At 43.7% G+C, this 27,500-nt stretch overlaps 1 protein-coding gene across 1 annotated transcript in view; it reads left to right on the top strand.

Moving 5' to 3' along the window:
* col18a1a (collagen type XVIII alpha 1 chain a) overlaps positions 1 to 26,786 on the top strand; it is a 47,813-nt gene extending 21,027 nt beyond the window's left edge. The window contains exons 7-42 of the mRNA XM_056580445.1: positions 1 to 41; positions 805 to 831; positions 1,320 to 1,517; positions 1,946 to 1,972; positions 2,052 to 2,114; positions 2,542 to 2,619; positions 3,037 to 3,087; positions 3,182 to 3,313; positions 3,427 to 3,489; positions 3,670 to 3,714; positions 4,541 to 4,678; positions 5,034 to 5,105; positions 5,676 to 5,702; positions 6,053 to 6,151; positions 6,261 to 6,296; positions 6,425 to 6,514; positions 8,107 to 8,139; positions 10,420 to 10,455; positions 11,132 to 11,191; positions 11,607 to 11,684; positions 11,862 to 11,897; positions 12,100 to 12,153; positions 12,339 to 12,410; positions 13,846 to 13,911; positions 14,299 to 14,326; positions 14,761 to 14,805; positions 14,902 to 14,936; positions 15,231 to 15,313; positions 20,026 to 20,258; positions 21,341 to 21,405; positions 21,790 to 21,918; positions 22,313 to 22,345; positions 22,508 to 22,903; positions 23,331 to 23,528; positions 24,135 to 24,250; positions 24,777 to 26,786. The exon at positions 1 to 41 is cut by the window's left edge and continues 93 nt beyond it. Of these exons, the coding sequence (XP_056436420.1) occupies positions 1 to 41; positions 805 to 831; positions 1,320 to 1,517; positions 1,946 to 1,972; positions 2,052 to 2,114; positions 2,542 to 2,619; positions 3,037 to 3,087; positions 3,182 to 3,313; positions 3,427 to 3,489; positions 3,670 to 3,714; positions 4,541 to 4,678; positions 5,034 to 5,105; positions 5,676 to 5,702; positions 6,053 to 6,151; positions 6,261 to 6,296; positions 6,425 to 6,514; positions 8,107 to 8,139; positions 10,420 to 10,455; positions 11,132 to 11,191; positions 11,607 to 11,684; positions 11,862 to 11,897; positions 12,100 to 12,153; positions 12,339 to 12,410; positions 13,846 to 13,911; positions 14,299 to 14,326; positions 14,761 to 14,805; positions 14,902 to 14,936; positions 15,231 to 15,313; positions 20,026 to 20,258; positions 21,341 to 21,405; positions 21,790 to 21,918; positions 22,313 to 22,345; positions 22,508 to 22,903; positions 23,331 to 23,528; positions 24,135 to 24,250; positions 24,777 to 24,990 (3,197 nt within the window). The 3' untranslated portion in view covers positions 24,991 to 26,786. The remainder of the gene's footprint in view (positions 42 to 804; positions 832 to 1,319; positions 1,518 to 1,945; positions 1,973 to 2,051; positions 2,115 to 2,541; positions 2,620 to 3,036; positions 3,088 to 3,181; positions 3,314 to 3,426; positions 3,490 to 3,669; positions 3,715 to 4,540; positions 4,679 to 5,033; positions 5,106 to 5,675; positions 5,703 to 6,052; positions 6,152 to 6,260; positions 6,297 to 6,424; positions 6,515 to 8,106; positions 8,140 to 10,419; positions 10,456 to 11,131; positions 11,192 to 11,606; positions 11,685 to 11,861; positions 11,898 to 12,099; positions 12,154 to 12,338; positions 12,411 to 13,845; positions 13,912 to 14,298; positions 14,327 to 14,760; positions 14,806 to 14,901; positions 14,937 to 15,230; positions 15,314 to 20,025; positions 20,259 to 21,340; positions 21,406 to 21,789; positions 21,919 to 22,312; positions 22,346 to 22,507; positions 22,904 to 23,330; positions 23,529 to 24,134; positions 24,251 to 24,776) is intronic.
* The last annotated feature ends 714 nt before the right edge of the window (positions 26,787 to 27,500 follow it).

Below are 27,500 nucleotides of genomic sequence, written 5' to 3'. Positions count from 1 at the left end.
CCGGCTCGACCAGCTCGCGAGGAGGAGTGCGGGGAGAGAAGGTCTGGATCCCCTTTCCTCAGACTTGATGTTACATGTGATGATGGCCCTCGAGGTCAAAGGGTTCAGTGCCCACACAGAGGGGTGATTTAGAGCTGTTGTCATTGGTGGTGACATTTACACAAGATAGGATGTTTAATTAGCATTTTTTTTGGTAATGGAAAGTTTAGTTTTAGCTGTAATGATTCTAATTTAGTCCGGTAAGGTCCTTTAAGTCAACACAGAGATGTATGAGAGATTAACCATATGTTTGGAAGTTCTGGCTGAGAAAGAAGAATATTTAGATCGATCGTAGGTCGAGAGAAGGTGCAACCTCCGAGTGTTGCAATAGCAAATTTGAACATTTGGGGGATTTCCCCACCAGAGGGCAGTGTACTCAAGTAGTGTCAAAAGCACGGCTGCTTAGAATTACTGTATCAATCTTTTGGGCTACAGGAATACATATGCAAAGATTTATAAGTACTACTTTCTTGAGGCAATCCTTCATTTTCATATAAGGCACGTATTAATGTTCTATCTACTGTTGCAACTATGGAGCATTTAATAGCGTGTAACAGAACAGCCCAGGTTTAGTTCTAATGTTCATCATCCATATAATCTGCCAGAGATATATTATAAATTCATTTCTTCAGCTGCTCAAAGTGGAACCGCCATAAAGCAAATGGCCTGTTTCATCGTTTCTTGTTCATTTCAGCCACGGTTAATACCAACTTATTCAGTTCAACAAAAAGGTTTATTGATCTTTTTGACACGCTTCTTTTCCAGGGAGAACCAGGAGAAAAAGGACTCAAGGTAAGGAAAATATGTCTCTGTATTTTAATTATTCATGAATTCATATTGCTGTGTTTTTTTTCTTGAAACATGTTTTTTATTAGCTTCATAAGCAGTGTGTGTTTATGCAGTACATGATCCTATGGCAGACTAACAACACACATTCAAACTTTAAATCCTCATCTAATTAGTTTTTGTTTCGTTTGTTTGAACCGCCAATTCACAGGTGATTCACAAATACATGTTAATAACATACATTTCCCCCCTTCTTTTAAATAATAATTGAGAAAGTCTGCCTAAATACCTCATAATTTGCCAAAATGGATGCCATTTAATCAAGTTTATATTTTTGGGGGAATGCTCAAAGGACAATACATTGTATGCTTAATATTACTTTCAGTCCTATTTTCTTAAAACTCCATTAACAGTAATGTGAATAATTAACATGTTACAATGTATTTCAAGCATTAAAAGATGTGCTCTGCCTCTCTTCTCTGCCTCTCCTCCAGGGCAGTGCCGGGTTCGGCTACCCTGGGAAGAAGGGCGACAGCGGGTCCCCCGGGCCGCCCGGCCCAACTGGCGCCGCGGGCCCCTCGGCCGAGCTGCTGGAGCGCACCCCCGGCTCCGTGGTGGAGCGGGTGGCTGGCCCCCCGGGGCCCGCTGGTCCACCAGGGGCCCAGGGACCTGCAGGAACCGACGGAGAACCGGTGAGCAAAACAACAGATATAGGAAATGAACCACGTCGCCGGTCGTTATCGAAATGAAGCCTCTTCGCCGTGTCAGGGCTTATTTTCCCGATAATGACCAGCATTCTATACATTATCCCTTACTTATACATGGCCTGGATGAAAACTAGATCCTATTTGGTGTGATGAGAAATTAAAGGATAAGTCAGACCCATCTATTGATCCAGTCCGATCTTTTGTGTTTCTAGGAACACAACAAATAATGCAAGAAAAAAATAAAAAATTGTAGACAGATTTGCCAACAATATGAAACAACACCCGTTTGAGGCCATCATGAAACGGGATACAATTCCTCAAGTAAACAAACTAGCATTGGAATATAGTCAAACATAGCATATATTTATATTTTTCTATATTTTTAAACAATTCATTGTATTTGTTTCCAATAGGGTGACCCTGGTGAAGACGGCAAGGCAGTAAGTGTTTTATTTTGTCTGCTGTATATTATGGGGCTTTATTTGTAAGAGATATTTTAAACTTGTTATTTTATTCTAGGGCCCTGTTGGACCTTCAGGATTTCCAGGAACCCCTGGTGATGCTGGAGTTAAAGGAGAAAAGGTATGGTATGATATACCAACCAGAACTTAAGACTGTAGACTTTAGAATAGTTTAAATATGAATATCATCAATGAATCATGTGTTTATCATTGATTCATTATTCAAATTAGTCTTCAATTAACATTAAAAAATATACATTGAAAAGTTGTATAATTAATTGTTAAAGGGGCAATCATAGATGCATGACCACAAGAGGGCCAAAGGCACTCCCTATTCAACAACGTTTGAGAAGTCCTTGCATAAAGAATGACAAAGGGTGAAGAAAAATAATATACAATTCAGTTGCTTTCAGCACAGGGGTTTCTGACCTGGAGATCCTGGCCCATCGATACGATCAACAGCCTCTCGTAGACTCTTCAATACAGGATATTTAAAAGTGTGTGTTTATCAAGAATGTGTGTGAACATGAGTGTACTATTCTACAAAGGGAGACCGCGGAGAAGCTGTACCTGGTCCAAGGGGACCCCCTGGACCCCCTGGCCCACCAGCAACAGGATCCAGATCAGTAAGTCCAGCACTTCACCCTCTTTAGACCATAACAATTTGTATGGACCCCGGAAACAGGCGTACGTACAGTACTAGCCCACTTAACCCTCACCGAGTGGGGAAGGTTAATACAGTGGCTGGTGTGTTCAACTCCCAGTTGAGAGGTTCTGTGTTCCATCCCTAGTGTCTGTGTTCAACTCCCAGTTGAGAGGTTCTGTGTTTCATCCCTAGTGTCTGGAGCCTACATGTGCAAAAATGTGATCCAAATGCCCTAACCCCGACCAGCTCATAATGATATGTGTCGGACTGCACTGTAGGTCCCTTTGGATAAAAGCATCTGCTTTCCCCTCCCAGAATAGAATTGTGCTGAAGTCAGTCTCCATACCCTGTATTTGCTTGTGTTTTCTGACATACATTTTTTCTGTGTATCTCTCAGACCTTTGTGGACATGGAAGGCTCAGGTTTTACAGACCTGGACTCTATTCGGGTGAGTGAAAGGGGTTATTTTAAGGGCAAATCTAAAGGCCTACAAATGCACGAACCCAACTTAATTTCTTGATCCTCTTTTTCCTTCATATCAGGGAATGCCTGGACTACCTGGCCCCCCAGGGCTCCCTGGACCTCCAGGGCCCTCTACCGCTGTTGGCGTTGGAACAGCCACAAGCTCCGGGGCCTTTGGACCCCCAGGAAAGGACGGAGCACCCGGTCAATCCGTATGTGACCTCTACTTAAACCACTAAAACCACTACTACTCTTATTGGCGAGATCCAATCACCAAGATTCAAAGTAATTGTTTTGAGCAAATCTTTTGACCTTGGACCCACAGGGTCTACCTGGACTTCCGGGGACCGATGGCGTGGCAGGACTTTCCGGTCCGACGGGAGCTAAGGTACAGTTGTGCGAAGTGCCTCTTATCCTAACTATGTGGTTGATGTGCCAAACTGAACTTGTTTTGTGCAATCAGTGGGAAGTACAATCGTTTAATTATGAAATGACTTGGTGAGATCTAAAATAAAATTCCAATATTTGCTGAATATTTCTTTCTTTTATCGTCCCTCTTATGCTACAGGGCGAAGCCGGCGAGTTGGGTCTTCCAGGAGCAATCGGAGAGAAGGTAATGTTTCACCTCCATGTTTTGTTCCCATTGAAATCAAGAACTTCCCATATGGCTTCAGTCTCACTGCAAACTTCACTTTCAAAAGTAATAGCCTATTTTATGAAGCTCGGCTATCATCAAAAGATCCATTTCATTCCTATATCCCTCCAAATCTTTTTTCCCTTTAAAGTAGTCTGAAGATGTGAACCTTATCTCATCTTGCATTAGTGAGGGACTAATGAAGGACCTGCACTGATCTAAAGCCTATATACCTTCTCCCTTTATTCCTCCAGCCAGACTCTTTCTTCTCCTTTCTCTGCAATCATCTTCCTCACTCTTCGTCTTCTGTTTCCCTCTCTAAGCTTGCCCACCTGCGGGTAACTCTCCTTCATCATGCATCCATCCGGCTGGATTAGTGCTCTTTAGCTCAATGTTAAACCACATGCCGTCGCTCCCGACAACCCTAATATAGAATATGAATAATTTGCATGTGTGTGTGTGTGTTTGTGTGTGTCTATTTGTTAATTTGTTCACGCTTGTGAAGTGAGTCAGTTAACAATCAATGGAGGCCATGCTTCTCTTCAATCCTTCTACCTGGGTTTGTTTTGTTTAATCAATCAGGGTTGTTTCACATTAAATGTCAATATGCAAATAAGACATATAAAGGGAAGTATGGCATTATTGGTTTTAACAAGGATTAAAAATGTGTAAGAAAAACATTCTGTTGTGATTCTTTTGCCAAGAGAAAACCTTTCCCTACACCACTTTGCTTGGCTCAAACCCTCCCTCTGAAGATGGCCGTGCCTGTGGTCCACTTAAACTGACCCTTCCTCCTCCACCACAGGGTGCTGTAGGACAGCCGGGGTTGCCGGGCCAACCAGGGGAAGGTGGATTTGCCGGCCTGCCTGGGCCAATGGGACCGGTCGGACAGCCCGGGCCCCCAGGGCCCCCCGGTGGTGTTGGTACTGGTCGAGTTGGATTTGTGAGTTCTTATCTTGTGATATCTATGTTGCGCTCTTTCATTGGCTTGTCGAACCATGCAGTCGCCCAAACATAGTCAGAACCTGCGATGGAAGTGAAGGATAAAGTTATGTTTCTATTGGAAGAATAATATAATAGGAAAGAATAATAATAAGACATGATTCAATAATCATATCATATGATTCAATAATATAACTAATCAAATTCTACAAATAATATTTTATATCCCTATTCATTATACCATGAGAGATGTTTGTTTGGGACAAATTAGTTAAACAGTAAGAGGTTTTACAATATGTATACATATATGTGTTTATTGTTTTTTTTTATTGACATATCGTTTCACCCATTCATAGGATGACATGGAGGGTTCCGGTGGAATCCTGTCCAATGGACTTCCTGGCGTTAGCGGACCTGAAGGAAGACAGGTTAGTGTTCTTCATGTCAATAAATGAGTTCTGAACGATTAACACTTTGTAAGGAACATCCATTGTACTTCACTGCCTGTCGGTCTCCACACCAAATTAATTTGTTTTTTTAATTCCTGTGCGCAAAAAGACATGAAGTGTGTCCCCTTGTAGCTCATACATATGTCATATATTATATTTATACGCCCGCCTTGGATTACATTTGACAGATATTTCATGCAGGGTATAATGCACTAAGCCAATAGCTAATTCACAACAGGGATTCGGAAGCAGACTTGCCTAAAGCCCAACTTATATGTGGCCATTCAGCAGTTCCACACAAAAATGCTGTGATTTCCACAGAAAAACAGGGGTGTCAACAATTCATCAGGTTGAAAAATATAGTCCTCTGTTGCAAATTGTGGCAGTCATGTAGCGAGAATGCAGAGTCTCTATTGTTATGATAGAAATAGACCTTATGATATGTGGTTGTTGCCAGGATATGAATGACCGGATATAAATTATACTTTGCGTCTTTTTATGCCCTTGACAATTTTGAGCTTGCCTATAACCAAGGTGTCTTGTTCACAGGGTCAGGCTGGTGTACCTGGTTTACCTGTAAGTATTCAATAGATCATGTTAAACTTTCTATAGTCCTTCTCTTTATATTTAAAGTGATTTATTGAGTTTTTCGCCAATGGTTTCAAGTTGATTTCAACCTTGGGGATAATGTTATGGTTCGCTTCAAGAACTTATCTTAGATAACCGCAGCAATTGTTCCAATACTCCCGAATAGTGAACTGAAATTTCTACTTAATTGCCTACTACTGTATTGTGTTTGAAGTGACTTTAATGTACTAGTAACATCATGGTGAGGCAACATAAATGTACCAGTAACATCATGTTGAAGTGACTTAAATGTAACAGGAACATCATGTCTAAGTGACCTCAATGCTTGATGTGTGCAGGGTCGGGCTGGTCTCCCGGGCATACATGGGCAGAAGGGCAGTGAAGGAGCTCAGGGACGAGATGGGAAGCCAGGACTGGACGGTTTCCCTGGCCCTCAGGTGAAAAATCACCATAATCTGTTAGTCTTACTAAGAATCATTATCTGACATAGTATAGTACTTAACTCAATAATGCTCCTTGTGTGTTGTTTGATGGTATAATATATAGGGACCAAAGGGTGCCTTCGGCGAAAAAGGAGAACTGGTCAGTTTCTTTCCATCTTTTTGTCTATTACTGTTTCTTTCTTTCTTTCTTCTTGTTGCATCATAAGAATGTGTGTCTATGAGTGTCTATGAGGTGCGTCGTGTTGACTGTGGGCGTTCTCCTCTCAGGGTCAACCGGGCAGAGATGGCACTGGACTCCCCGGACCTCCTGGCCCACCTGGAACACCCGGACAGATCATCTACCAATCGTCTGGAAACGTTAGTTCCCGACATGCCGTCCGATAAATAACCCCTTTTTTCCAGCTAAATAAGAGTTAGCCACTATGAGCTGTGCTAGTGGTTTAAGCTGAGTTAGCCATTATCAGCTGTGTGAGCGCGGTAAGCTGTATTTGCTTTGTTATCTATATTAGGGTTTCAGGTTAGGGAATAGCGGTGTTAGTTATATTTGCTAACTTAGCAACTTAGCAACCTCGTGCTCACTCTCCTATTCAATGGACAAAACTGCTTTTTTTGGACTGGCAGTTTGTATGATGACATTTTTGCTCAAAAAATGTATCGGTAGGGATTTATTTCTCTATGTTTGATTATTTTGAGAGAAGAAAAACAACTGCCTTCGTAAGCATTGGGACTGAAGATTGACAGCCACAGTCAGCAGTTAATGACAGACTTTAGAGGGGAAAGCCAGAGTTGATTTAGAGTTGCCCTCTTGAGAATCACATTCTACAACACATCGATAATATTATATTCATATTTATGTCTATATATATTCATCTATATATTGGAAGGGTTTAGAAGCAATTTAAACTGTACAATAATATGGAGTTAGAATCATGCCAAAACCCCGCACACACGCAAAACGTGTTTTGCTCACGCATAACGATTCACACGCACACAAAACGTGTTTTACTCACGCACAATGATTCACACACACGCTCAGTGTGGTTTGCAAATACAAAACATCATTCACAAACTAATGCATTTTGCTTCAGAAACAAATACAGTATGTTTTACATAAAGTACAAAAATAAATCCTTCAAGTACACAAAACAATTCTACAAGTACGGAACACGAAAGCTGCGCGTGGATTGGAATGCATATCGGAATGCATTTGCGCACGGATCAGCAAGGCGGAAAATTAGTGCCAAAAGTCACGTGACCAATAAATGTCCTGTGATTCACACTACACAACAGAAGGTGGCGCTGTTGAGTCAGTTTAAGGCCGCCAGGACGATCTTTTTTTCTCCCCAAAATCTTTATCCGGCCAACCGTGTGTGGATTCTATGGAAAGCCAAGAAGGCCACTAACTGGCCCTAGAATGGCGCGGTAAAAGTGCTAAACCGCACGGAAACCGTACGGAATCCGTGCGGTTTGGCAGGAACAACGCCACCTGTTGTTTTGTAGTGTGAATCACAGGACATTTGTTTGTCACGTGACTTTTGGCACTAATTTTCCGCCCTGCTGATCCATGCGCAAATGCATTCCGATCCGTGCGCAAATGCATTCCGATCCACGCGCAGCTTTCGTGTTCCGTAGGCTACTTGTAGAATTGTTTTGTGTACTTGAAGGATATTTTTTTGTACTTTGTGTAAAACATACTGTATTTGTTTCTGAAGCAAAATGCATTAGTTTGTGAATGATGTTTTGTATTTGCAAACCACACTGAGCGTGTGTGTGAATCATTGTGCATGAGTAAAACACGTTTTGTGTGCGTGTGAATCGTTATGCGTGAGCAAAACACGTTTTGCGTGTGTGCGGGGTTTTGGCATGATTCTAACTCCATACAATAAAGTGAATAGACACTTCAAACCTCTGTAATCATGTTAGTAACACGCATGTTTTTCCTTTCACAGCAGGACGGCACGACCGGCATCGGCGGGCCTCAGGTGAGGGCTAACTCTATCACACATGAAACACAGATCGTACGATACCCCACGATAGTGCTAAGTTATTCTTCTGCTTCGAGTAACCACCCGAGGTGTCTGTGTCAACTGTGAAATCACTGCCATGGGTTACGTGTGCTGCTTAAAACTGCTTAAGTCTGTCAGGTTGAAAGACTGGTCGTCCTGCTCCCATGAGGGACAAGTTGAAGGGTTTGGCATTGATTGACCATTGCATGTTAGTTTGTTAAACATCATCTTCACTCAGATCACCAGATGGCACTAAATGTGTGACTTTTAGCAAGAGACATGTGGAGACCCACTGAGTACCTAAGGCTAAGATCCGACAAAGTATAATCCAACCTTTAGATGTGGGGGGGGAGATCTCTATCTACCTTCTCCACGGGGGGCAGGCGGCCATGTCCACAGTGTGTTAATGGAAGACACCACCCCAGGGGGATCATTGGAGCATGTTAATACAGTCTTATGCTAAACACTCTCCTCATTATTCATGCTTATGCCTTCGTATTTTTTAACAAAAGGGGTGATGCAAAGCACAACCCAATGGATTATTTATTCACTCATGGTCATATTCAGCCTCTCTAGATATATGAAAAAGTTATATTTTATATTTTTGTAAGCAGTGGCGGCTGGTGATCAAAAATATTGATGGGGCACAGTAATAGACAGGGTTCCCCCCCCCCCCCCCCCCCATAAAAAAATATTGAATTTAATAGTTTTTATTTCCTGTATTCTGGTGCATTTTGGGGATGGCCACTTCCTATTACCTACTATTCATTCAGATTCATAGCCTACATCCTGACTTGCAGGGCCTGGACAAGCTTACATTGCATATTCAGACCTACGTTATGGCCATTCCACCAGCCATTGCTATTTTACCCATTGTTGTTATTCTGATAATGAGACAAATCATGATCACTGTCCTATAGCGTCCATTTTTTGTGAGTCTCAATGTCTACTTCAATGCAGTTAGAAATATGGGACAGTAGCTTAATTTTGTTTATATGCTACAGGCCGAAAGACAAAATTAATATGTAACTTACTTGCTCCTTTTAAGCATAACATTGCTTGGGGAGTCCAATTCCGCTACTGAAATGGGTGGAATGTGCTTACAACTCTCTGGTAGTTAGCGATCTATCTCTTCCCTATATGTAGTTGTGCTGCGCGAATGCTGCTGAGGGAGGTAACATATTTGATTGATTCGCTGAATTGTCCAATGATGTGGTGATAACAAAAAAGAAAAGCGACACCATTGGCCTTGGGCGTGGGAATTTTCTTGCGGCAATAAAAAGCTGTCTCTGCTTGATAGACTGCAAAAAGTTAGCGAGCTTACATTGACTTCAACGTGGCCGGCGCCCCTGATTTGGAGGAGGGCTTTATTTCGAATGACCAATAACTAGCCTAGCCCAAATCATTGACGTTCAGACGCATTTAAATGGTTGCTGGCAGTGAAAATTATATCACACAATTAAACGAGGATAGACGCTATGTATTATTGTTGATTTATTACGAATTGATAATAGTTGATTAATAGTTGGTAGATATATTCAAGTGAATATTTCACGGAGGGGCGGCGCCCTAGCGCCCTCAATTGACCCACCGCCACTGTTTGTAAGACTGAATTTGCTAATGTGGACTGTTTAAAACGTATAGGAATGATAGAATCACAGTTTTGATAGGTAATACTAGGTACTCAGCTTGACAAATACCTTTATTTTCTATTTCCATTTAGATGTTGTGTGAGCATGATTCAACGTTGCCAATAACTTAATTTGATGTGATACAAGAACACATATTTAGAAGCAACCTTTACTACCAGTTGATTGATTTAAGGCTCTCTGACACTGTTGGATGAAATTATTTTTATGAGCCCCTTTCAAGTATATGGTAGCAGAACATCTGTTTCCATTCTAATGTGTTATTAATGTCAATGACATACCTTCTGTCAACACGGAATGGAAATTGTCATAGAAGGCAGGCCTTTTTTTTGTTGGAAAGTACCTTAGAAACGCCCATTTGGTAAGAGTAAGAGTAAACTCTGTTACCTGCACAGGTTCCACCTATGTATCTCACGTAGCTGTAATGCATCATGTAATAAATATGTACAGAGGTACCAGATGTATTATCAAGGATATTTCTAAAAAAATCGGAATGCTACAAAACCAACATGTGTAAATGTCAACATGAAAATGCACTTATTATGCAATTGTTGGAACCTTGATTTATTACTTTAATGCTTTGTCCTCTTTACTCTATTCTCGACAGGGTCCCCATGGTTCACCTGGCCAAGCTGGATTCCCTGTAAGTCAGACATCTTTGTACAACATGTTATCATAACCACGTTTACGTTTTATTGTATTAATATATTGATATTCTATCACATAATAGTCCATGTTCAGTTTTCCTCCAACCTCAACATGGACTATTATGTGATAGTCCATGTTCAGTTGTCCTCCAACCTGGGTTGACAAAATGCAGAAAACCAGACAAACTGTATTTCAAGTACCCCAAAACACCAAAACCCAACATGAGTTAAGGGTGGACATGTTTGTTCCCCCGCTACAACATCTCAACCAAATCTCTACCACATCTCTCCATCGCCATTTGAGTTTAGATCACAGCTCAACCATTACTTACGTGCTCTGTAAATATACTGGATATGGTAAGCGCATATAGGTCACCCCACCACCTTCACAGCTTCAGGTAGCTGTATGGAGGAGCTAGGGTGGGGTGCGGGGGGAGGGGGGGGGGGGGGGGGGGGGGTGGCGGGCCCAGCTGGATTAAAAACGCCCCGCTCAGCAGTTCTGAAAACAGAAACAAGAAACAAATGGCATTTGGCGACCGTGCGGCTTGACTAACCATGCTCGCTCTGAAGTGGAACGTACATTATGTACAGTTTCCTCCCTTCCCCCCTTGTGTTACTGTGGTTGTTGTGTTTATGTTTCACATGTTTTAATTGAGTTTCTCCCTTACAAAGGGCCCGATTGGACCCAAAGGAGACAGAGGTGACCCAGGTCTGCCAGGCTACGGTGTGAAGGTAATCAAACGTGTCTTAATAAAGCTTGAATGTGTGTGTTAAACAAGTAGGCGATACACCAACTTGTCTGCTGTCTCAATATAAAGGCACTGAAGCCAATATAAAGTCTATTTTATCTGTCCACATTGTTTACATTTATTTTACATTTACAGTTTTTTTTGGGCATTTGCATTGCTGCTACTACTCGTGTGTGTGTGTGTATATATATATATATGTATTCTTTTTGGGGGGATTCTCTCCCTATTCCATTCCTGTACTTTGTGCTTTAATACCATACTTTCCTAGCTTGTATTCATACCATATCTTACATTTACAAAAACGAGAATAGTAATCAATATGAAACTAATCTAATTCTACAGCAGTGACCGGGAATTGATGTTAAAGGCTGTTGTTCTCCATGTGTCCTTCTGCTCAGGGGGAGAAGGGCGAGGCAGGGCTGGTGGTCGGACCCGACGGAAGCCCCCTGACCCTGGGAGGGCTGGCGGGCCCAAAGGTGGGTTTATGCTACTTACTAGCGTTAGCATTTCGTGTTAGCCTTTATCTTGTTGCATGACTTTGATAATAAGTATTATTATAGCTTAAATATGACTTTGTAATTCATACTTCGATCAACTGTCGAACTAGAAATGTTTAAATCGTTTTATTCACACATTTTTCCATCACCTCGCAGGGTGCCATCGGAGCTAATGGACCTGTTGGGCCTCCTGTAAGTATATTAATAACATCATACCCTTTCAAACATAATTCATTTTAGCCTGTATAAAATAAACAACAGGCCCTTTTGTTTATAAAGTCGTAACTCTGAAGACCAGTCAAATGAATGAGTGTGCCCTGTGATTAATTCCTGAAGGTAACATCACATGAATACATAATGGAAGAGTCTGACCCGTTGTTTTGGTTTTCCACAGGGTCCTTACGGTTCTCCTGGATATAAGGGGGAAATGGGGATGCCTGGAAGACCTGTAAGTATTATCCATCTCTTATTTCACATCTATCGCCATCGAACAATTTGACAAAGGAAATATTTGCATTATTTTTGTATGTTTGTTGAGTCTTACCCCGTGTCCCATGTTAAATGTAATTAACAGCTTCACTTTTTAAATTAGAAAGTTTTTCTCAACTGGGTCTTTTTTCTTTCTCTCTGGAGGGCCGACCGGGTGTGAACGGATACAAGGGAGAGAAGGGAGATGCAGGGGGCGGCACAGGATACAGCTACCCGGTACGCATGGGACACCAGCACACACGCACAATGTTCCCGGACATGTCATCATAATGCTCATAGGCGTCTTATAAAACTATTGAAACCCAACAAATTTGATAATGCCTCTGCTCGAATAATGTTTACATTCACATCTTGCGCTTACATTTCATTTCTACTGCTGATACTATGTATACTAATTATGTGGAAACCCCAGTCGATAATGTAACAAAATTCTGAGCACATAATGTAATAACATTTTGCCTATTATGTTACATCGTATAACATTTTGGTTCCCCTATTACGTAATGAAGCAAGCATAATAATTTTCTCCTGACGTTATGAAGCAAGCTAAATACTTTTCTACTTATTAGCCGTTTTCACAGATTTTTGCTGCATTTGCATATCAGGAGATTTGACCCTGAGGGTGATTCACACTTGATGCTTTATATGCAGTTAGCGTGAGTTGGAAAAATGTAGTTGATTTCTGTGTTTAACTGTGAAAACAGGTAGTGGAAGGACAGGACCCTATAAGGTTCAGCTGACTGTTGACAACTGAGCTGTGAACTCATTTATTGTAATTTATTGTATGATGTGTACTTTTAGGGTTATGTTAAGCCTTATCCTGTATGACCTATAACCATATGACAAAATGAACACCTGCCGTTGCTTGTCGACGTGAGAAATTGTCTCTTCACTTCTTTTATCGCAATTTCTACAGTCTATATTTCTAAAGAACATCTTACCTGGGAGCTAAGTCGCCGTCTTACCGACGGCGACGCCGTTAAAACAGGCGGGAAGGGGGCGTATCAATATCGCAAGACATTGCGGGATGCAGGATCGATCTTGCCGTTGTCTTGCCGTGTGCGTGCGTGTGTAGGCCTACATGTTTGTGCGTTGTTGGTGTATGCGGCGTATACACCAACAACGCATGTGTGTTTGCTCATACGGTGTGTGCGTGAGCTGCAGGCTGCTTGGGGTGCATGTGTGTGCGTGTGTGTGTTTGTGCGCTTCTGCGTGTGTGTGTGTGTGTGTGTGTGTGTGTGTGTGTGTGTGTGTGTGTGTGTGTGTGTGTGTGTGTGTGTGTGTGTGTGTGTGTATACGGTGTGTATGTGCGTGCGTGTATGCGGGTGTGCTTTGTGTGTGTGTGTGAGCTGCAGACTGCTTGGCACATGCGCACTGACCAACTTGTCCGAGTAACTTGTCGGACAGGTCTGCTTTTATATAGTAGTAAGATTTATGTATATGTATGTATGTATGTATGTATATATATATATATATATATATATTCTTTTTTTTGCAGCTATGGCCTATTCTTATTGAACATTTGTATCTTGATATTGTTTAATGTCCTGTAGTCATGTGGCTGTGACTCCCACACCCAGTCTGGTATTCATTCAGTTTTTCACATCCTGCACATATGTCTCCTATACTGAGTGGTCTTTGTGTTCAACAGGGGCCTGCAGGACCACCAGGGCCGCCTGGGCCCCCTGGCCTTCCCACGCCTCTGGACCGCTTCAATGTAAGTCTAGACTAGAGAATACTTTCAAATACCTATGCAAGGCAAACTGGGCAGTCCCCAACTGCCAGGCTGCTCTAACTGATGAGCAGCATAACAAGGTCATCCTGGCCATGAAATGATCCAGACAGAGCACAGGTCATCTACATAACTTAGCTTCAAAAAGAATGGAACTGATCAAATATACAATTGTGTTTTATTACTATATACTTACCCTGAAGTAGTATATTAGTAATTTAGGTATACATCTAACATCATGTTAAGTAGTTTGGTAATCTTTCCTTATTGGAACGCTCCCTCTATTTTAAAAGAAGAAAATATTCACTGGATGATTGAGTTTGAGATGTTGCAGATTGGTCTTAACCCCCTTTTATTCATTTTTTCAACCAGCGCTACGACACTTCAGTGGACTACCCAGGTATGGACTCACACACACACACACACACACAAACACACACACACACACAACCCCCCCACCTCCAACACACAAACACACTGATGTGTCTTAGCGTAATATATAGCGTAAGAACCAACATAATACATGTTCATCAAGTTACTTGATGGTACATTTCTGTTGCTGAGTAAGAAGGATTCAAATTAAGAAATGACGTCAACTTTTGAAACAAAAAAGAAAGATTAGAAATTATCTGTGAGAAAGCCATGAAGTTTTTTTATCAGAGTTTGGGATTTAGGCGGCTGTCTTTACTTTAAGAGGATAGAGTGTCTATTGTTCAGAGTTGAGAATGTCAGTTTTTGTGCTTCTTACCGAGGATAGGTAAAACACAGGTTTAGTGAGGGATATGCAGATACCAGGATTGGAAATGTATAGACCATTTCTTTATATTTCCACAGCGACTAAAGGAGAGAAAGGGATGCAAGGAGACCGCGGGTTACCAGGTAAAGCCCAGTCTTACCGAACTCCACTCAATCCTAGTCTCACACAACATTCCCACATTTTAATCATGTTAATATCTATTTCTGTTTCTTTTAAAGGCACATCGTCTAACTTGGACCTATATGCATTCAAGGTGAGAGTTTAAACGAATCCAAACAATTTCTGTATAGATATTCCTTTTATGTATGCATTCATTTAATAGTAATTATCATCGCCACTGTTTTCATATACATAATCCCTAATTGTGAATGAATAAATTATTTGACATGTTTATTGTGTCAATGATGATAAAATGATGTGTAAAATCGTTTTGTTCCTTTGTAAAGCGCATAGTTCAAAAAAACGTATTAATAAACCTAATCGATTTTTACGTGTAATTGTAAATTTGGCGTTCATGGCCGTGTTAAACACTGTGATGTGTCTGCAGAACGAGCTGAAGGGAGAGCGCGGAGACAATGGGGTGAAGGGGGAGAAGGGAGAGCCGGCTGCAGGGTTTTACGACGCCCTCCGGTTTGCGTGCGTGTTCATACGGTAGCCAGCAGCAGGCCTCGGCTGCCACAGGTCGAGACCCAGGTTGACTCTGTTCAAGTAATTTAAACGTTGTCAAATGCAAACATTACGAGGTGAACCGAGGTGCGAGCGGGGACGGGCAGTCATTGGATGTGTACTTGCAGCCTCTTCCGTTTATTGCCACTATGTCACCATGTGACACATCCTGAGCCTTATGCCCACACCGACGTGAACATATCATGATCCCACCCTACTGTGCTCGAATCAACAACTCTCCACTGATGAGTGGACCGAGGCAGAAGTCACGTGGCTGTCAAGAAGTCTTCCTCGAGGACAACTTTATTTACGTTATGCTTAGCATTTAACACCATGAATGCCCACCAGATGCAGAAAAGGAGGGACGGACATTATGGTTTAGGCCAGGGCCGGACTTGGACTGTAATTCAGGCCCGAGGATGTGTTGGGTCTAGATCAGCGACCAAACATCTGGTCTTCGATCTGGACTTGAAGACCAGAACATATATATTGCAACTGATTTTCAGTGTGATTTCCCTCAATTCGTATTCGTATTATCAATGATAAACTACTCATGCTACTAAAAGGGCAGCATTGATAGCATCATTACCAAGAACATTGTAGCGTAATCAGCTGCCTGTACACAGGGGCGAGATGGCCCAGGGGGGCAGCAAGAATCAGTCAGGGGACACATGGGAAATCAGACAATTATATCAGAAATAAAAACATACACATATATATATATATATGCATATTTGTTTTTTAATATTTATTTATATATATGTATATGTATATTTGTATGCATAGATTTATCATTGGATGCATGCAAATATACTTGTTTGACAGATCGGGGGTCAGATCGTTCATTTATATTTGCCAGATTGACAGTGCTCTGCTCCACTGGCGTTAGGCGTTATCAGATTGACAGTGTTCTTACGCCCAATGACTATGTCTGGAGACACCCGGGCAAATCATATTTCAGGGGATGGAAGGGCCAACCTCTGAAATATGGATGGAAAACCAACAAAGTTTATAAAAGTTAAATAATAACACACCTGATGAGGGCTTATCAGTGCCATGGTAACAACATAGCCCAGTTGACTCAGATAAGAGACTGTCCAATCTTAGAAGGTAAGCAGGCAATGCAATAATTCACCAGTGTCTGGCTGCCAACTCAATCTCAGTCAAATCCTTCTTTTTTTTGTTGGTGGGGGCTAGTCACGTGAATAATTAATTAACCTTCTCGCTTTCAATCTTGTGTGCTCCCTCTCTCTCTCTCTGGCTCACTCTCTCCCTTGCTTGCTCTCTCGATTGCTCACTCTCTCTCTGGGCCTCACCTTTTTTCACTCCTCTGGCTCACTTCTCTTCTATGACTTCACTCTCTGGCTCACTCTCTCTCTGTGCCTCACCCTCTCTCTGGCGCCACCCTCTTCTCTGGCTCACTCCTCTCTCCCTTCCCTTGCTCTCGTAATGGCTCAATCTCTCTGGCTCACTCCTCTCATGGCTCACTCTCGTCCCTTCCTGCCTCTGTAATGGCTCACTCTCTCTATCTGGCTCAACTCTTCTCTCTCTTGGCTCACTCTCTCTGGCTCACTCTCGATCTGACTCACTCTCTCTCTTCTGGCTCACTCTCTGCTGGCTCACTCTCTCTCTGGCTAACTCTCTCTGGCTCACTCTCTCTGGCTCTCTATCTCTCTCTTGCTCACTCTCTCTTGCTGGCTCACTCTCTCCCTTGCTTGCTCTCTCGATTGCTCACTCTCTCTCTGGCTCACTCTCTCTGGCTCACTCTCTCTCTGACTCACTCTCTGGCTCACTCTCTCTCTGGCTCACCCTCTCTCTGGCTCACTCTCTCTGGCTCACTCTCTCCCTTCCTTGCTCTCTTAATGGCTCACTCTCTCTGGCTCACTCTCTCTGGCTCACTCTCTCCCTTCCTTGCTCTCTTAATGGCTCACTCTCTCTCTCTGGCTCAATCTCTCTCTCTCTGGCTCACTCTCTCTGGCTCACTCTCGATCTGACTCACTCTCTCTCTGGCTCACTCTCTCTGGCTCACTCTCTCTCTGGCTAACTCTCTCTGGCTCACTCTCTCTGGCTCTCTATCTCTCTCTTGCTCACTCTCTCTTGCTGGCTCACTCTCTCTCTCCCTGGCTTTCTCTCTCTCTGGCTCACTCTCACTCTCTCTCTGGCTCAATCTTTCTCTGGCTCACTCTCTCCCTGGCTCGCTGTCTCTTTGGCTCACTCTCACTCTCTCTCTGGCTCACTCTCACTCTAGGAACACTAGGAGAATAATTTTTATCAATTGAAAACAACTTTATATAGCTTATCCAAACTCTTAAAGGTCCCATGACATGAAAATCTCACTTTATGAGGTTTTCTAACATAAATTGAGTTCCCCTAGCCTGCCCATGGGTCCCCCAGTGGCTAAAACTTGCGTTTGGTGTAAAACGAGCACTAGCTGTTTCTGCTAGCCTTTGAAAAAAACGGAGGCTCAAGTGCGCTGATTTTGGAATGTCTGTATTTAGGAAGTCACCAAGAATCTCAGCTCTCCCCTTACTCTGCCTGGACCCGCCCAGAGACGTTGGCCGCCAAACGAGACTCGGACCGTGCGAGCACCACGTGTGTGTGTGTGTGTGTGTGTGTGTGTGCGTGTAGTGTGTGTGTGTGTGTGTGTGTGTGTGTGTGTGTGTGTGCGTGTGAGTGCCGATGTGCGTGTGCGTGTGCTGTGCGTGTGCGTGTGCGTGTGCGTGTGCGTGTGCGTGTGTGTGTGTGTGTGGTGTGAATACACACACTGTAACGCAAGTGATTCTTGTCGGTTCTTTGGACGTGTCTTGTATTTCCACAACAAGACTGTTGTGGGGGTTATCTGGAGCCATGGTGCAGAAGGAATTGGGGGAAAGGAACTTTGGCTTTGACTGGCTGAAGTACATGAACTGCGACATGCCGCCGGTTGCCGCGAGGCACCATCGCCCGGCAGCGGGCAGCCGGCAGCAGGCAGCTCGCGGTTTCAGTCGACTTCAGAGACGTCGCAGACCCGACAAAGTCGTTTGTGATTCATAATATCGTCTGGAGGCGCACACAGCTTTTGGCCGTGGAATATGTATTAAATTATATAGATATCTATGTATTATATGATATTATTTTGATATAGAGCTCCAGGACTGTAACGAACGTGTTGTACACTTCCTTGTTATTTGGATGACCGTTCTGCTTTTGGTCTTATGGCACATAACACGTCGGACTCTCGTCTCTGGTATTTCTACAACGAGACTCGTATTGGGGGTTATCTAAGCCAAGGTTGAGAATGAATTGGGGGGAAGGAACTTTGGCTTTGACTCCCTCAAGAACATGAACCACGACATGGAGGAGAAAGGGATTGTTGGCGGCGAATGTCTCACGCTTGAGCCCCGCTGAGGGACCACCGCCAGAGGCGGAGGTGCCTAAGCGCTGCCCGGCAACGATCCCTTTCTCCTCCTTGTCGCGGTTCAGTCTAATTCACATTGATGAGGACGTTGAAGAACCAGGAACGTCGGAGAACTCAACGCGGTCGTTTGAGATTCATAATATCGGCTCACACAACTTTTGGCCGTGATAATAATATTATATGCTATAGATATCTATGTAGGCGATATGATACTATTTAAATATAGAGCTCCAGGACTCCCGTGTGTTCTAGAATATTTACAGAACACGGCTAAAGGCTGTGTGCGCCTCGCCATTGCGATACATCCACTGTAAACAGAGCACCGTGGCTGCAAGCTGCTCAGGGCCACATCCCCACCCTCCTCCTTGACCCGCCTCGCTCCTCCTCATTTGCATTATAGCTACAGACACCAAAACAGCGCATTTGGGGGAAGCTCAATGTGCAACTGGCTCGGAGTGGCTGTAACTCTGCACCACGGCTGAATTTCGGGAACGTCTTGAATACTGTGTTAGTTGCCCACTAATACCTATATTAAAGAATACATAAAATAGCATGTCATGGGACCTTTAACAGGGTAGCTTCTACACACTGATTTGCTAATACGTTCTACAACAAATCTCATATGTCTGCAAATTAATTTCTTACTCCTTTTCTTTTCTTTAATTGTCTGGATCTAATCTATATTCACCCTGGTCAGTGTCATTGCTTAAGTATGAACAATTACAAAATATTGATGACATCATATCTAGAATGATATGAATGATAGAGATCATTTTGAAAGGTGGGGTGGAGGTGATTTTTTTATTTTCAATAATTTAACTTCAAAGAAGATTCAAACTCACGTAGACAGAACACACTAGTTATCTATAGCTATAGTGTCTATAGCTACAGTAGTCCCATGGCCTGGGACTACTGAGAGACTAGTTTGGGTCTGAGGGTTTGTTGGTGGGGCCTATCGCTGTAGTAGAATTTTGTGGAGCAGAGGGTTTCTCAGTAAGTGCAGGGATGGCAGGGGAGTCTTTTCAATAGACTCCATAAACTAGTGCAATTGGGGAAGCTCGTAATGTGAAGCATTCTTCTGATAAAATAAACATAAAAAAACATTTAGGGAGCTCGATGTTAATCTTTAGGAGAGAAACGATAAAAACACCACTTTAGCAAAGCACTTGTTGTGATTGCATTGTAACTGTTAAAAACGGGTCATTGTTCACTAATGCTTCAGAGCTATAGAGCGATATGTATGAATTACTGAGAGACACGTTGTTTCTCATTCATCAAGGTCTTACAGCCTTTATTTTCCATTGCACACAGTTTTTCCTCAACGTTGTTCTTTCCCAACCCTTTGCTTCAAGGGTCCGAAGGGAGACTCCATCATGGGCCCCCCTGGACCCCAGGGACCACCTGGACCCACGGGTATCGGGTATGACGGCCGTCCAGGAGCCCCAGGCCCCCCAGGACCTCCCGGACCCACTGGATCCCCCTCTTTACCGGGGCCCTACAGGCCCAACCACTGTGAGCATAGAGCCCTCACGCATCTGACACTACACGCTTTCAAACTGCTATTTAGCCACTTAGCATCTACTAACTTAATAACTTACTGAATTACTTCTATGCTTTAGTTGCCTTTGAATGAATTTCACTTTTCTTCACTCCCACATTGGTTAATAAAATCACAAAATGTCACATCCCCCCTACCCCTTCAAAACGTCCATACCACCTATTCCCCCTCAGGTGACTTGTAAGTCACTTTGGATACAAGTGTACTCTAAATGACTCAAAGTAAATATAATCTGCGTAATTGCCTTTCTACAGGCCCTGGTACGCCCTAGCCATGCAGTCATTCTGTAAAAAAAAAAAAAAAGGGTTTGGGTTATTTCAGTCTTCGACTGAAATGTTTGTTTGTCTCCGGGATGTTTTTAATGGACAAGGGGAAGACGCTCGTTGGTTTGACACCATCCACACGTATACCTTCCTAATAAATTCAGGGAGGTAATGGGAGTGAATCAAGCGTGAAGTCGGAGGATCGCAGCGCACAACAACGCATCTCAGATAATTGTTTTTGTGTTATTCAACACGAATAACAATAATGGAATTGCTGACACGCTTCGTTTTTTCGGGTCAGAACCTCGCAACGAAAGATTCACCATAGCAACATCCACCACAGGTTTTTTTTTGCAGCCTCCAGATGCGGTCGTTGGGTGACCCGCCGCACGGTGGTATGATTCGTGACTACGAGAGAGGGGTCTCCTCTACTGTAGTTCAGGTCCCAGCAGGCTAGCGTAGCGGACAGCGCCCAGAGCTAGCTCCATACGGGCGCCCTTGACCTGTGGTACCGAGGCTCAGGGAAATCCGCGCGGCTTCTGTCAGAGCGGGATTCAGAGCGGGGCGCGGCAAGGTCTTTAGCGCCAGGCGTTGGGGTGTCAAGGAGGATCAAGAGGAGTGTATTTATAGCGTCCTTCACGGCGGTGGCCGTGGTCTCTCCAGGGGCTTCGCGCTCACACAAGGACCGGGCGCTAAAAGCTGGATACTCATGTGCACGGCCTTGGGACTGCTTTACTCTATCTCACTGTTGTTGTTTCTTTTACCATGTGCAGCCTTCCATGTCCCTGGACCCCCAGGGCCCCCCGGGCCCCCAGGAGCCTCAGGCCACTCCTCTGGGGTAGGTGTGACCAATGGCCGTGTAACTGGACATCAATGTGTACTTCTTAGTGTACTTAATGTACTTGGTGTCAGGGATACAGCTATATATCAGCCACCAAAGTGGGTAAAATTAATATCGGTAGATAAGAAAGTGTTTATTTTTTAATGTAGTGTATTTGATGTATATTTTTTAACTCCTGGTTTACACATTCATATAAAAATCCGACCAATATTCACTGCAAAATATAAGTCATACCAATCCATACTGTTTGACCACACTGTTCACTGTTTTAGATGCTGGGTTTTAGATGTTTTAAATGATTTAACCCTACATCGTGCCAGTTTCGGATTATATAAGGAGAATATGAACCGTGAATGTGACCCACTGATCTCCCGCCCCCAGGTGATGGTGCTGAAGTCCTACGACACCATGCTGGCCCAGGCCCGTCGCCAGGAGGAGGGCAGCCTCATCTACTGCCTAGACAAGGCCGACCTCTACCTCCGTGTCCGCCACGGCCTGCGCCAAGTCATGGTAACGCTTATGTCTGGTGTACAAACAGTATTCATATTCGCCACCTTTCCTACTATTTGTGTATCAATTATAGGGTTGCTATGTTTGTTTTTTATCTCTTGGTAACAGTTTACCCGAATTGTCAACCTAGGGAACGATCTTATCTCTTTTCAAATAGAAAGAAAGAGATATAGCTAGAGATAAGAAATATGAAAACAACAAATGTGTTTGATCTTTGTGTGTGTTTATTTATATTTCAAGAGTGTAAAAGATAGAAAGTCAGAATTTGTATCGATCCTCAGTAAAAATACAATCATGATACTGTTATGCCTAATCCATCTAGTGGTACACATCCTCTGTGGTACACACATTATACAATGTTTAATCTTTCAAAATGTTTCAATTTCTTCCACAGCTCGGAGACTACAATCCCTTCTACAGAGACTCGGTATGTTGACCCCATGAAACCAAACACTGATCAATCGTCACCAGCCCTCATACTCTGGTTCACTACTAGTCACTAAAAAACACTCCTCTCTTCTTCTTCTTCTTCTTCTTCTTCTTCTTCTTCTTCTTCTTCTTCTTCTTCTTCTTCTTCGCGGCTCACCAGGAAAACGAGGTGGCTGAGGTCCAGCCCCCACCTGTGGTCATCTACACACAGTCCCAGGACCAGTCGGTCAACGGGGCCGGCCACTACTCCCAGGGGGGGGCCGACACGCGCCCCGTGGACCAGCCGCCGCCGGCCCACCACCCCCACCACCACCAGCATCACCAGCAGGAGACCCCCAGGAGGGAACACGCCCCCCAGCCCGACCCCCGCTATCCCCCGCACTACGACCCCCGCTTCCCCGACCCGAGGTACCCCGGTCAGACGGCCGAGCGGGCCAACCCCCCCCCGCAGCCGCCCCAGCAGCCTGAGGTCCGCCACCCGGTCACCGCCAGGAGACCCCACGTCCCCCCGGCGGCCCCCAAGCCCGCCGCTCACGTACACACCTCCGGACCCGGGGTGAGTGTGTTTTACCCGGGAGATACCTTCTGGTTCTGGATCGCCAGTTGTGAATTCAGTACCTTTATTCGTACTCTAGGGGGAGCAGGTTAGCACAGGGGAGTTAGGGGGTTTGACTCACACAGAGGAAAGGTTCTGGGATCGACCTCCCAACGTCAGCTGTCTACCTGAATGGGATCCTTCAGCACGATGCCCTGGGCCCCTAACCCCTACCCGGACATGTGCTGGATAACGACAGCAACAGTCGTTGAGTATTTGACTCACAGCAGGGGAAATCTACCAGTAGGAATCCTTGAGAAAGACGCCCGATTGCTACCTGCTCCTGTAGCATAAATAACAAATGATTACAATTCAACCATAATATTCTAGATTTCATTTTTGTTTTTTTCTACTTTAAACAACACTTCTTTTGCACCCTTCTCTCCAGCTCCACCTCATCGCCCTGAACTCGCCCCAGACCGGCAACATGCGAGGGATCCGCGGCTCCGACTTCCTGTGCTTCCAGCAGGCGCGAGCCGTGGGGCTGAAGGGGACCTTCCGGGCCTTCCTGTCCTCCAAGCTACAGGACTTGTACAGCATCGTCCGCAAGTCGGACAGAGACAGCCTGCCCATCGTGAACCTTAAGGTCGGTCTCCTGCTGGGTCCTCATAGGGACAAAATAAAGTTATGCGATATGTTATATGTGTTTGGTCATACACAGTATGTTGACAATATTGCAATGATATGCTCATATATATCATATAAGTAGGAGATTTGTTGTAAAATGAAGTAATGGGATATTAACTATGATCATGCGATCCTTTGAATCTTCATGTGGGAGACCTTTAGGGTGGGATAGTCTAGTGGTAACGTGGAGGATGACCCTCAGGCAAAATAGGTTGTGCCTAAACGCCAATGCATTCGTCCTACCTCACTTTCTTATATTTATGCATTTCCCTTTCAAATGGTGTTCCTGTGAGAGTGCTTGAGTGTTTACAAAAGCGTTTTAGAAGTTTAATGTACTATTATTATGATTATAATTATAATTATTACCTGTAGGCATCCCTGAGCAAGATGACGTAACACCCTATCTGCTCACTAACGGCATTTTGATGAAATCACCGCCATTCATTTTGGATTAAAATGTCTGCTAAATGGATAAAAATAAACAGTAATCGTTCCCAAAGTTCCCAAAGAGCATCGTTCATCCCGTAGCCCCAGGGGCCTAACGCCGGCTGCTTTCCCTCCCCAGGACCAGGAGCTGTTCAGCAGCTGGGACTCGCTGTTCGGGGAGGTCTCAGGCACCATGCGGGAGGGCGTTCCTCTCTACTCCTTCGACGGCAGAGACATCCTCAGAGACAGCGCATGGTGGGTCCCGCCTCCCTTTGTCGTCTGGAGAGAACACCGAGAACATGTTTCAATCCGTAGACACCTGATACCATCATCTCATTCAATGAAATAATCTCATTCACTCGCCAGGCCGCCAGTCTTAAGCAATCAACACCTGAGGAGCGGCCAGTAGCAAGTGTGAGGACGCTGTGTTGGGTGTTCAGAGTATACTAGGCTAACATACGAGAGCTCGGTAACTCGCGAGGCGTGCACTGAGGTTTGATGATGAAGAAAGCCGTTGGGGTTTGGATTCCATCCGTTTTTAGAACATCAAACAAAGCTGTGATCTGATTGGACCCCCTTTGAGAGGTCGAAAGTTTGGATTTTTGGGTGAAAAGGGGGAATTTTGTCAACACTAGGGCGGTCACATTGGTACCGCTGGCGAAACAAAAGGAGAGAATCGTGCGTTGACCGCTTTACTGGTTAACGCTGTACTGGTTCACCTGGTTACCCTTTAACCTCTCTCTTTCTCCCTCTCTCTCTCTCCCTCGCTCTCCTTCCGCAGGCCTGATAAGATGGTGTGGCATGGCTCTAGCACCAAGGGCCACCGGCAGACGGACAACTACTGCGAGACGTGGAGGGCGAGCGACCGCGCGGTGACCGGCCTGGCGTCCTCCCTGCAGAGCGGCTCGCTCACCCAGCAGGGCCCCAGCAGCTGCTCCCACTCCTACATCGTCCTCTGCATCGAGAACAGCTACATCCCCCACTCCGCGAAATAAGCACACCACCCCCCCCAAACTCCCACCGCAACCCCGGTTCCTTCTAATTTTTTTTGTTTTTGTTTTGATCTTGGTTTAAAAATAGAACGACAAGTTTGAGCAGGCACCTCATTAAAATTTTAATCTTTGTTCATTATTTTTACCCTGAAAATGAGCCTTGAGAAAGTGTGGCATCCCGTTTAAACGGGGGCCAGGGACTGCTTGTCCAACTTTAACGTATTTCAGCATCTTTTTTGTTTTTACCCTTCCATGAATGCCAAAGAGACTGGTCTAACAGAAGGGTATCGGCTCCTGTTCCTGGGGAGATTGGCACATTTACTGGTATTTTTCCATTCATTTCTTTCAGTTGTTTTGTTTATTTTTCCCTCCCAGGGTTGTAACAAAAGAGAAAGAAAACGTAACTACATTTTCAAATTGTATCCATTTTTTGTATTCTGTATATTATGTTTGTTATCTGTTTAATTTTTCTTTGCATTCCTAAATGTTTTTACTTTTTGAATTGTTGCATATCCATCCTGTTACAATGCTGTTTTTAGCTATTGATGATTCCTCTGTAAGATTTTAAAATTTCTTTATTTCATTTTGTTTTTTAATTTCATTTAAGAATTGTGGGTACTTTGGGGTAGAACAAGATTTAAATACTATTTTAAAAATGAAAGAAGCGAATAGATATTTATTTTTAAATGAAGTTATGTAAGGACATAATATTTTATTTGGAAAATTAGCAACAAAATAAATCAAATTACCCTTATTCATACACTAATTCTACACAGGACCACTCTCAAGTATGTTAGCAAATAGTGTCTATGTTTTTTTACCTAATCCAACACAGCATGAATAGCCGCAAGATTCTGTGTAACTGAAATCACATTATACGTATTTTGAATTGAACGCAGATAAATCTATGTTTACCTGGCTGGCATGTACTGTTTTCATTGTACATAAAAAACAAAATGGCTGTTATGGTTCAAGTCTGTGGTGGAGCGCGACCGGTAATGGCGATGGTGAACCAACTGTGTGTGTGTGTGTGTGTGTGTGTGTGTGTGTGTGTGTGTGTGTGTGTGTGTGTGTGTGTGTGTGTGTGTGTGTGTGTGTGTGTGTGTGTGTGTGTGTGTGTGTGTGTGTGTGTGTGTGTGTGTGAGATTTGGACTGCGTGTTGGATTCCAGAGACTCACCCTGGCTTCAGCAATACTGATGCCTTGCTCACTGAACCTGTGGATTACATTTGTCACGGCAACAACAATGTGTTCTGTACAACTTCACCCGGGCACTGAATAAATGTATTTTTTCCATCCAAGATTCACATGTTATTGAACAGGGATAAATATGTACGTGCTAATTATCAGATGTGATCATATTGTGTCAACTCATTCATTCCTGATTCATTCATGTGACCTTCAGCAGCACCCGAGGGTGCTAAAGCTGCCGGCCTTGACTGCGGCAACCTCACAAATCACCGTCCCAGCGCCCATGAAAGCCAGCCGACCTTTACACTCATAGAGGACCTTCAGGCTACGGTAACGGCTGCGTCCGTGATAAGACAACTGCACTTGGGTGTGTTTGCGTCGGCAGTGGGGGCGTGACTATGTGAATTCATGATTGGATGGCGATCTTGGCGATCTTGTGAATTCAAGAACCTGGTTGGGGGGTAAGATTTTGTGAATTTGCAAATAGGTTTGTTAGGGGCATGATAGGAATATTCATTAGTCTTTAAGATGTCCTTATTCAATTCCTCCATGATTCCACTGATTTTATTATGAGATTAAAGGTTGAGCATTTAATATTTTTTTGCTATGATTTGTTTTTTTCTTTGTGCTAGCACTTTGGCAATGTTACGGTGAATGAAAATATCTGCAAGCTCACTTGGATTTCATATTTGGTCAAAATTGCTAATACCTAAGGGACTGCTTATAGAGTGCCTGGGTCACGCCCCTTCCAGTGTCCCGCCCCATCCAGTGTCCGCCCCTTCCAGTGTCCCGCCCCATCCAGTGTCCGCCCCTTCCAGTGTCCCGCCCCTTCCAGTCTCCCAACCCTTCAAGTGTCCCACCCCATCCAGTGTCACGCCCCTTCCAGTCTGCCGCCCCTTCCAGTGAAAAAATATTAATACTAGTCAACAGCAATTCAAATAATTGTTTTATCCCGTTCAAATTTTGACATGAATTACACATTAGATGCTGATAAGTTCAAAGAAATCGAGAAATTGGCAAGTCACGATAGTCACATTAATGACTTGATTATTATTAATAATTAGTGATCTTTTGTAATTGACAATAATCATATTTGCCAAGTTTATTAAAAGTTAGATTTGTAGGGACGTACAACAAAATATTATGTTCATCGAAAAGTCCCCGCACAAACACGGCTGAATGATGCGTGCATATTGTAATTAGTTCAATTAAATGACGACAAGTTTTCCTGTGTTATCGACGAAGCGAAGATGAGCGGCTTAACAAAATAAAACTTAAAACATGAGATAATAATCTTTTATGTCAGCCGCCATAGCACACATT

The sequence above is a fragment of the Gadus chalcogrammus genome, chromosome 20 (genome assembly GCF_026213295.1).
Source record: "Gadus chalcogrammus isolate NIFS_2021 chromosome 20, NIFS_Gcha_1.0, whole genome shotgun sequence".
Taxonomy (NCBI): Eukaryota; Metazoa; Chordata; class Actinopteri; order Gadiformes; family Gadidae; genus Gadus; species Gadus chalcogrammus.
The sequence above is the reverse complement of the archived record's forward strand: the minus strand, read 5'-3'. Positions and strand labels throughout refer to the sequence as shown.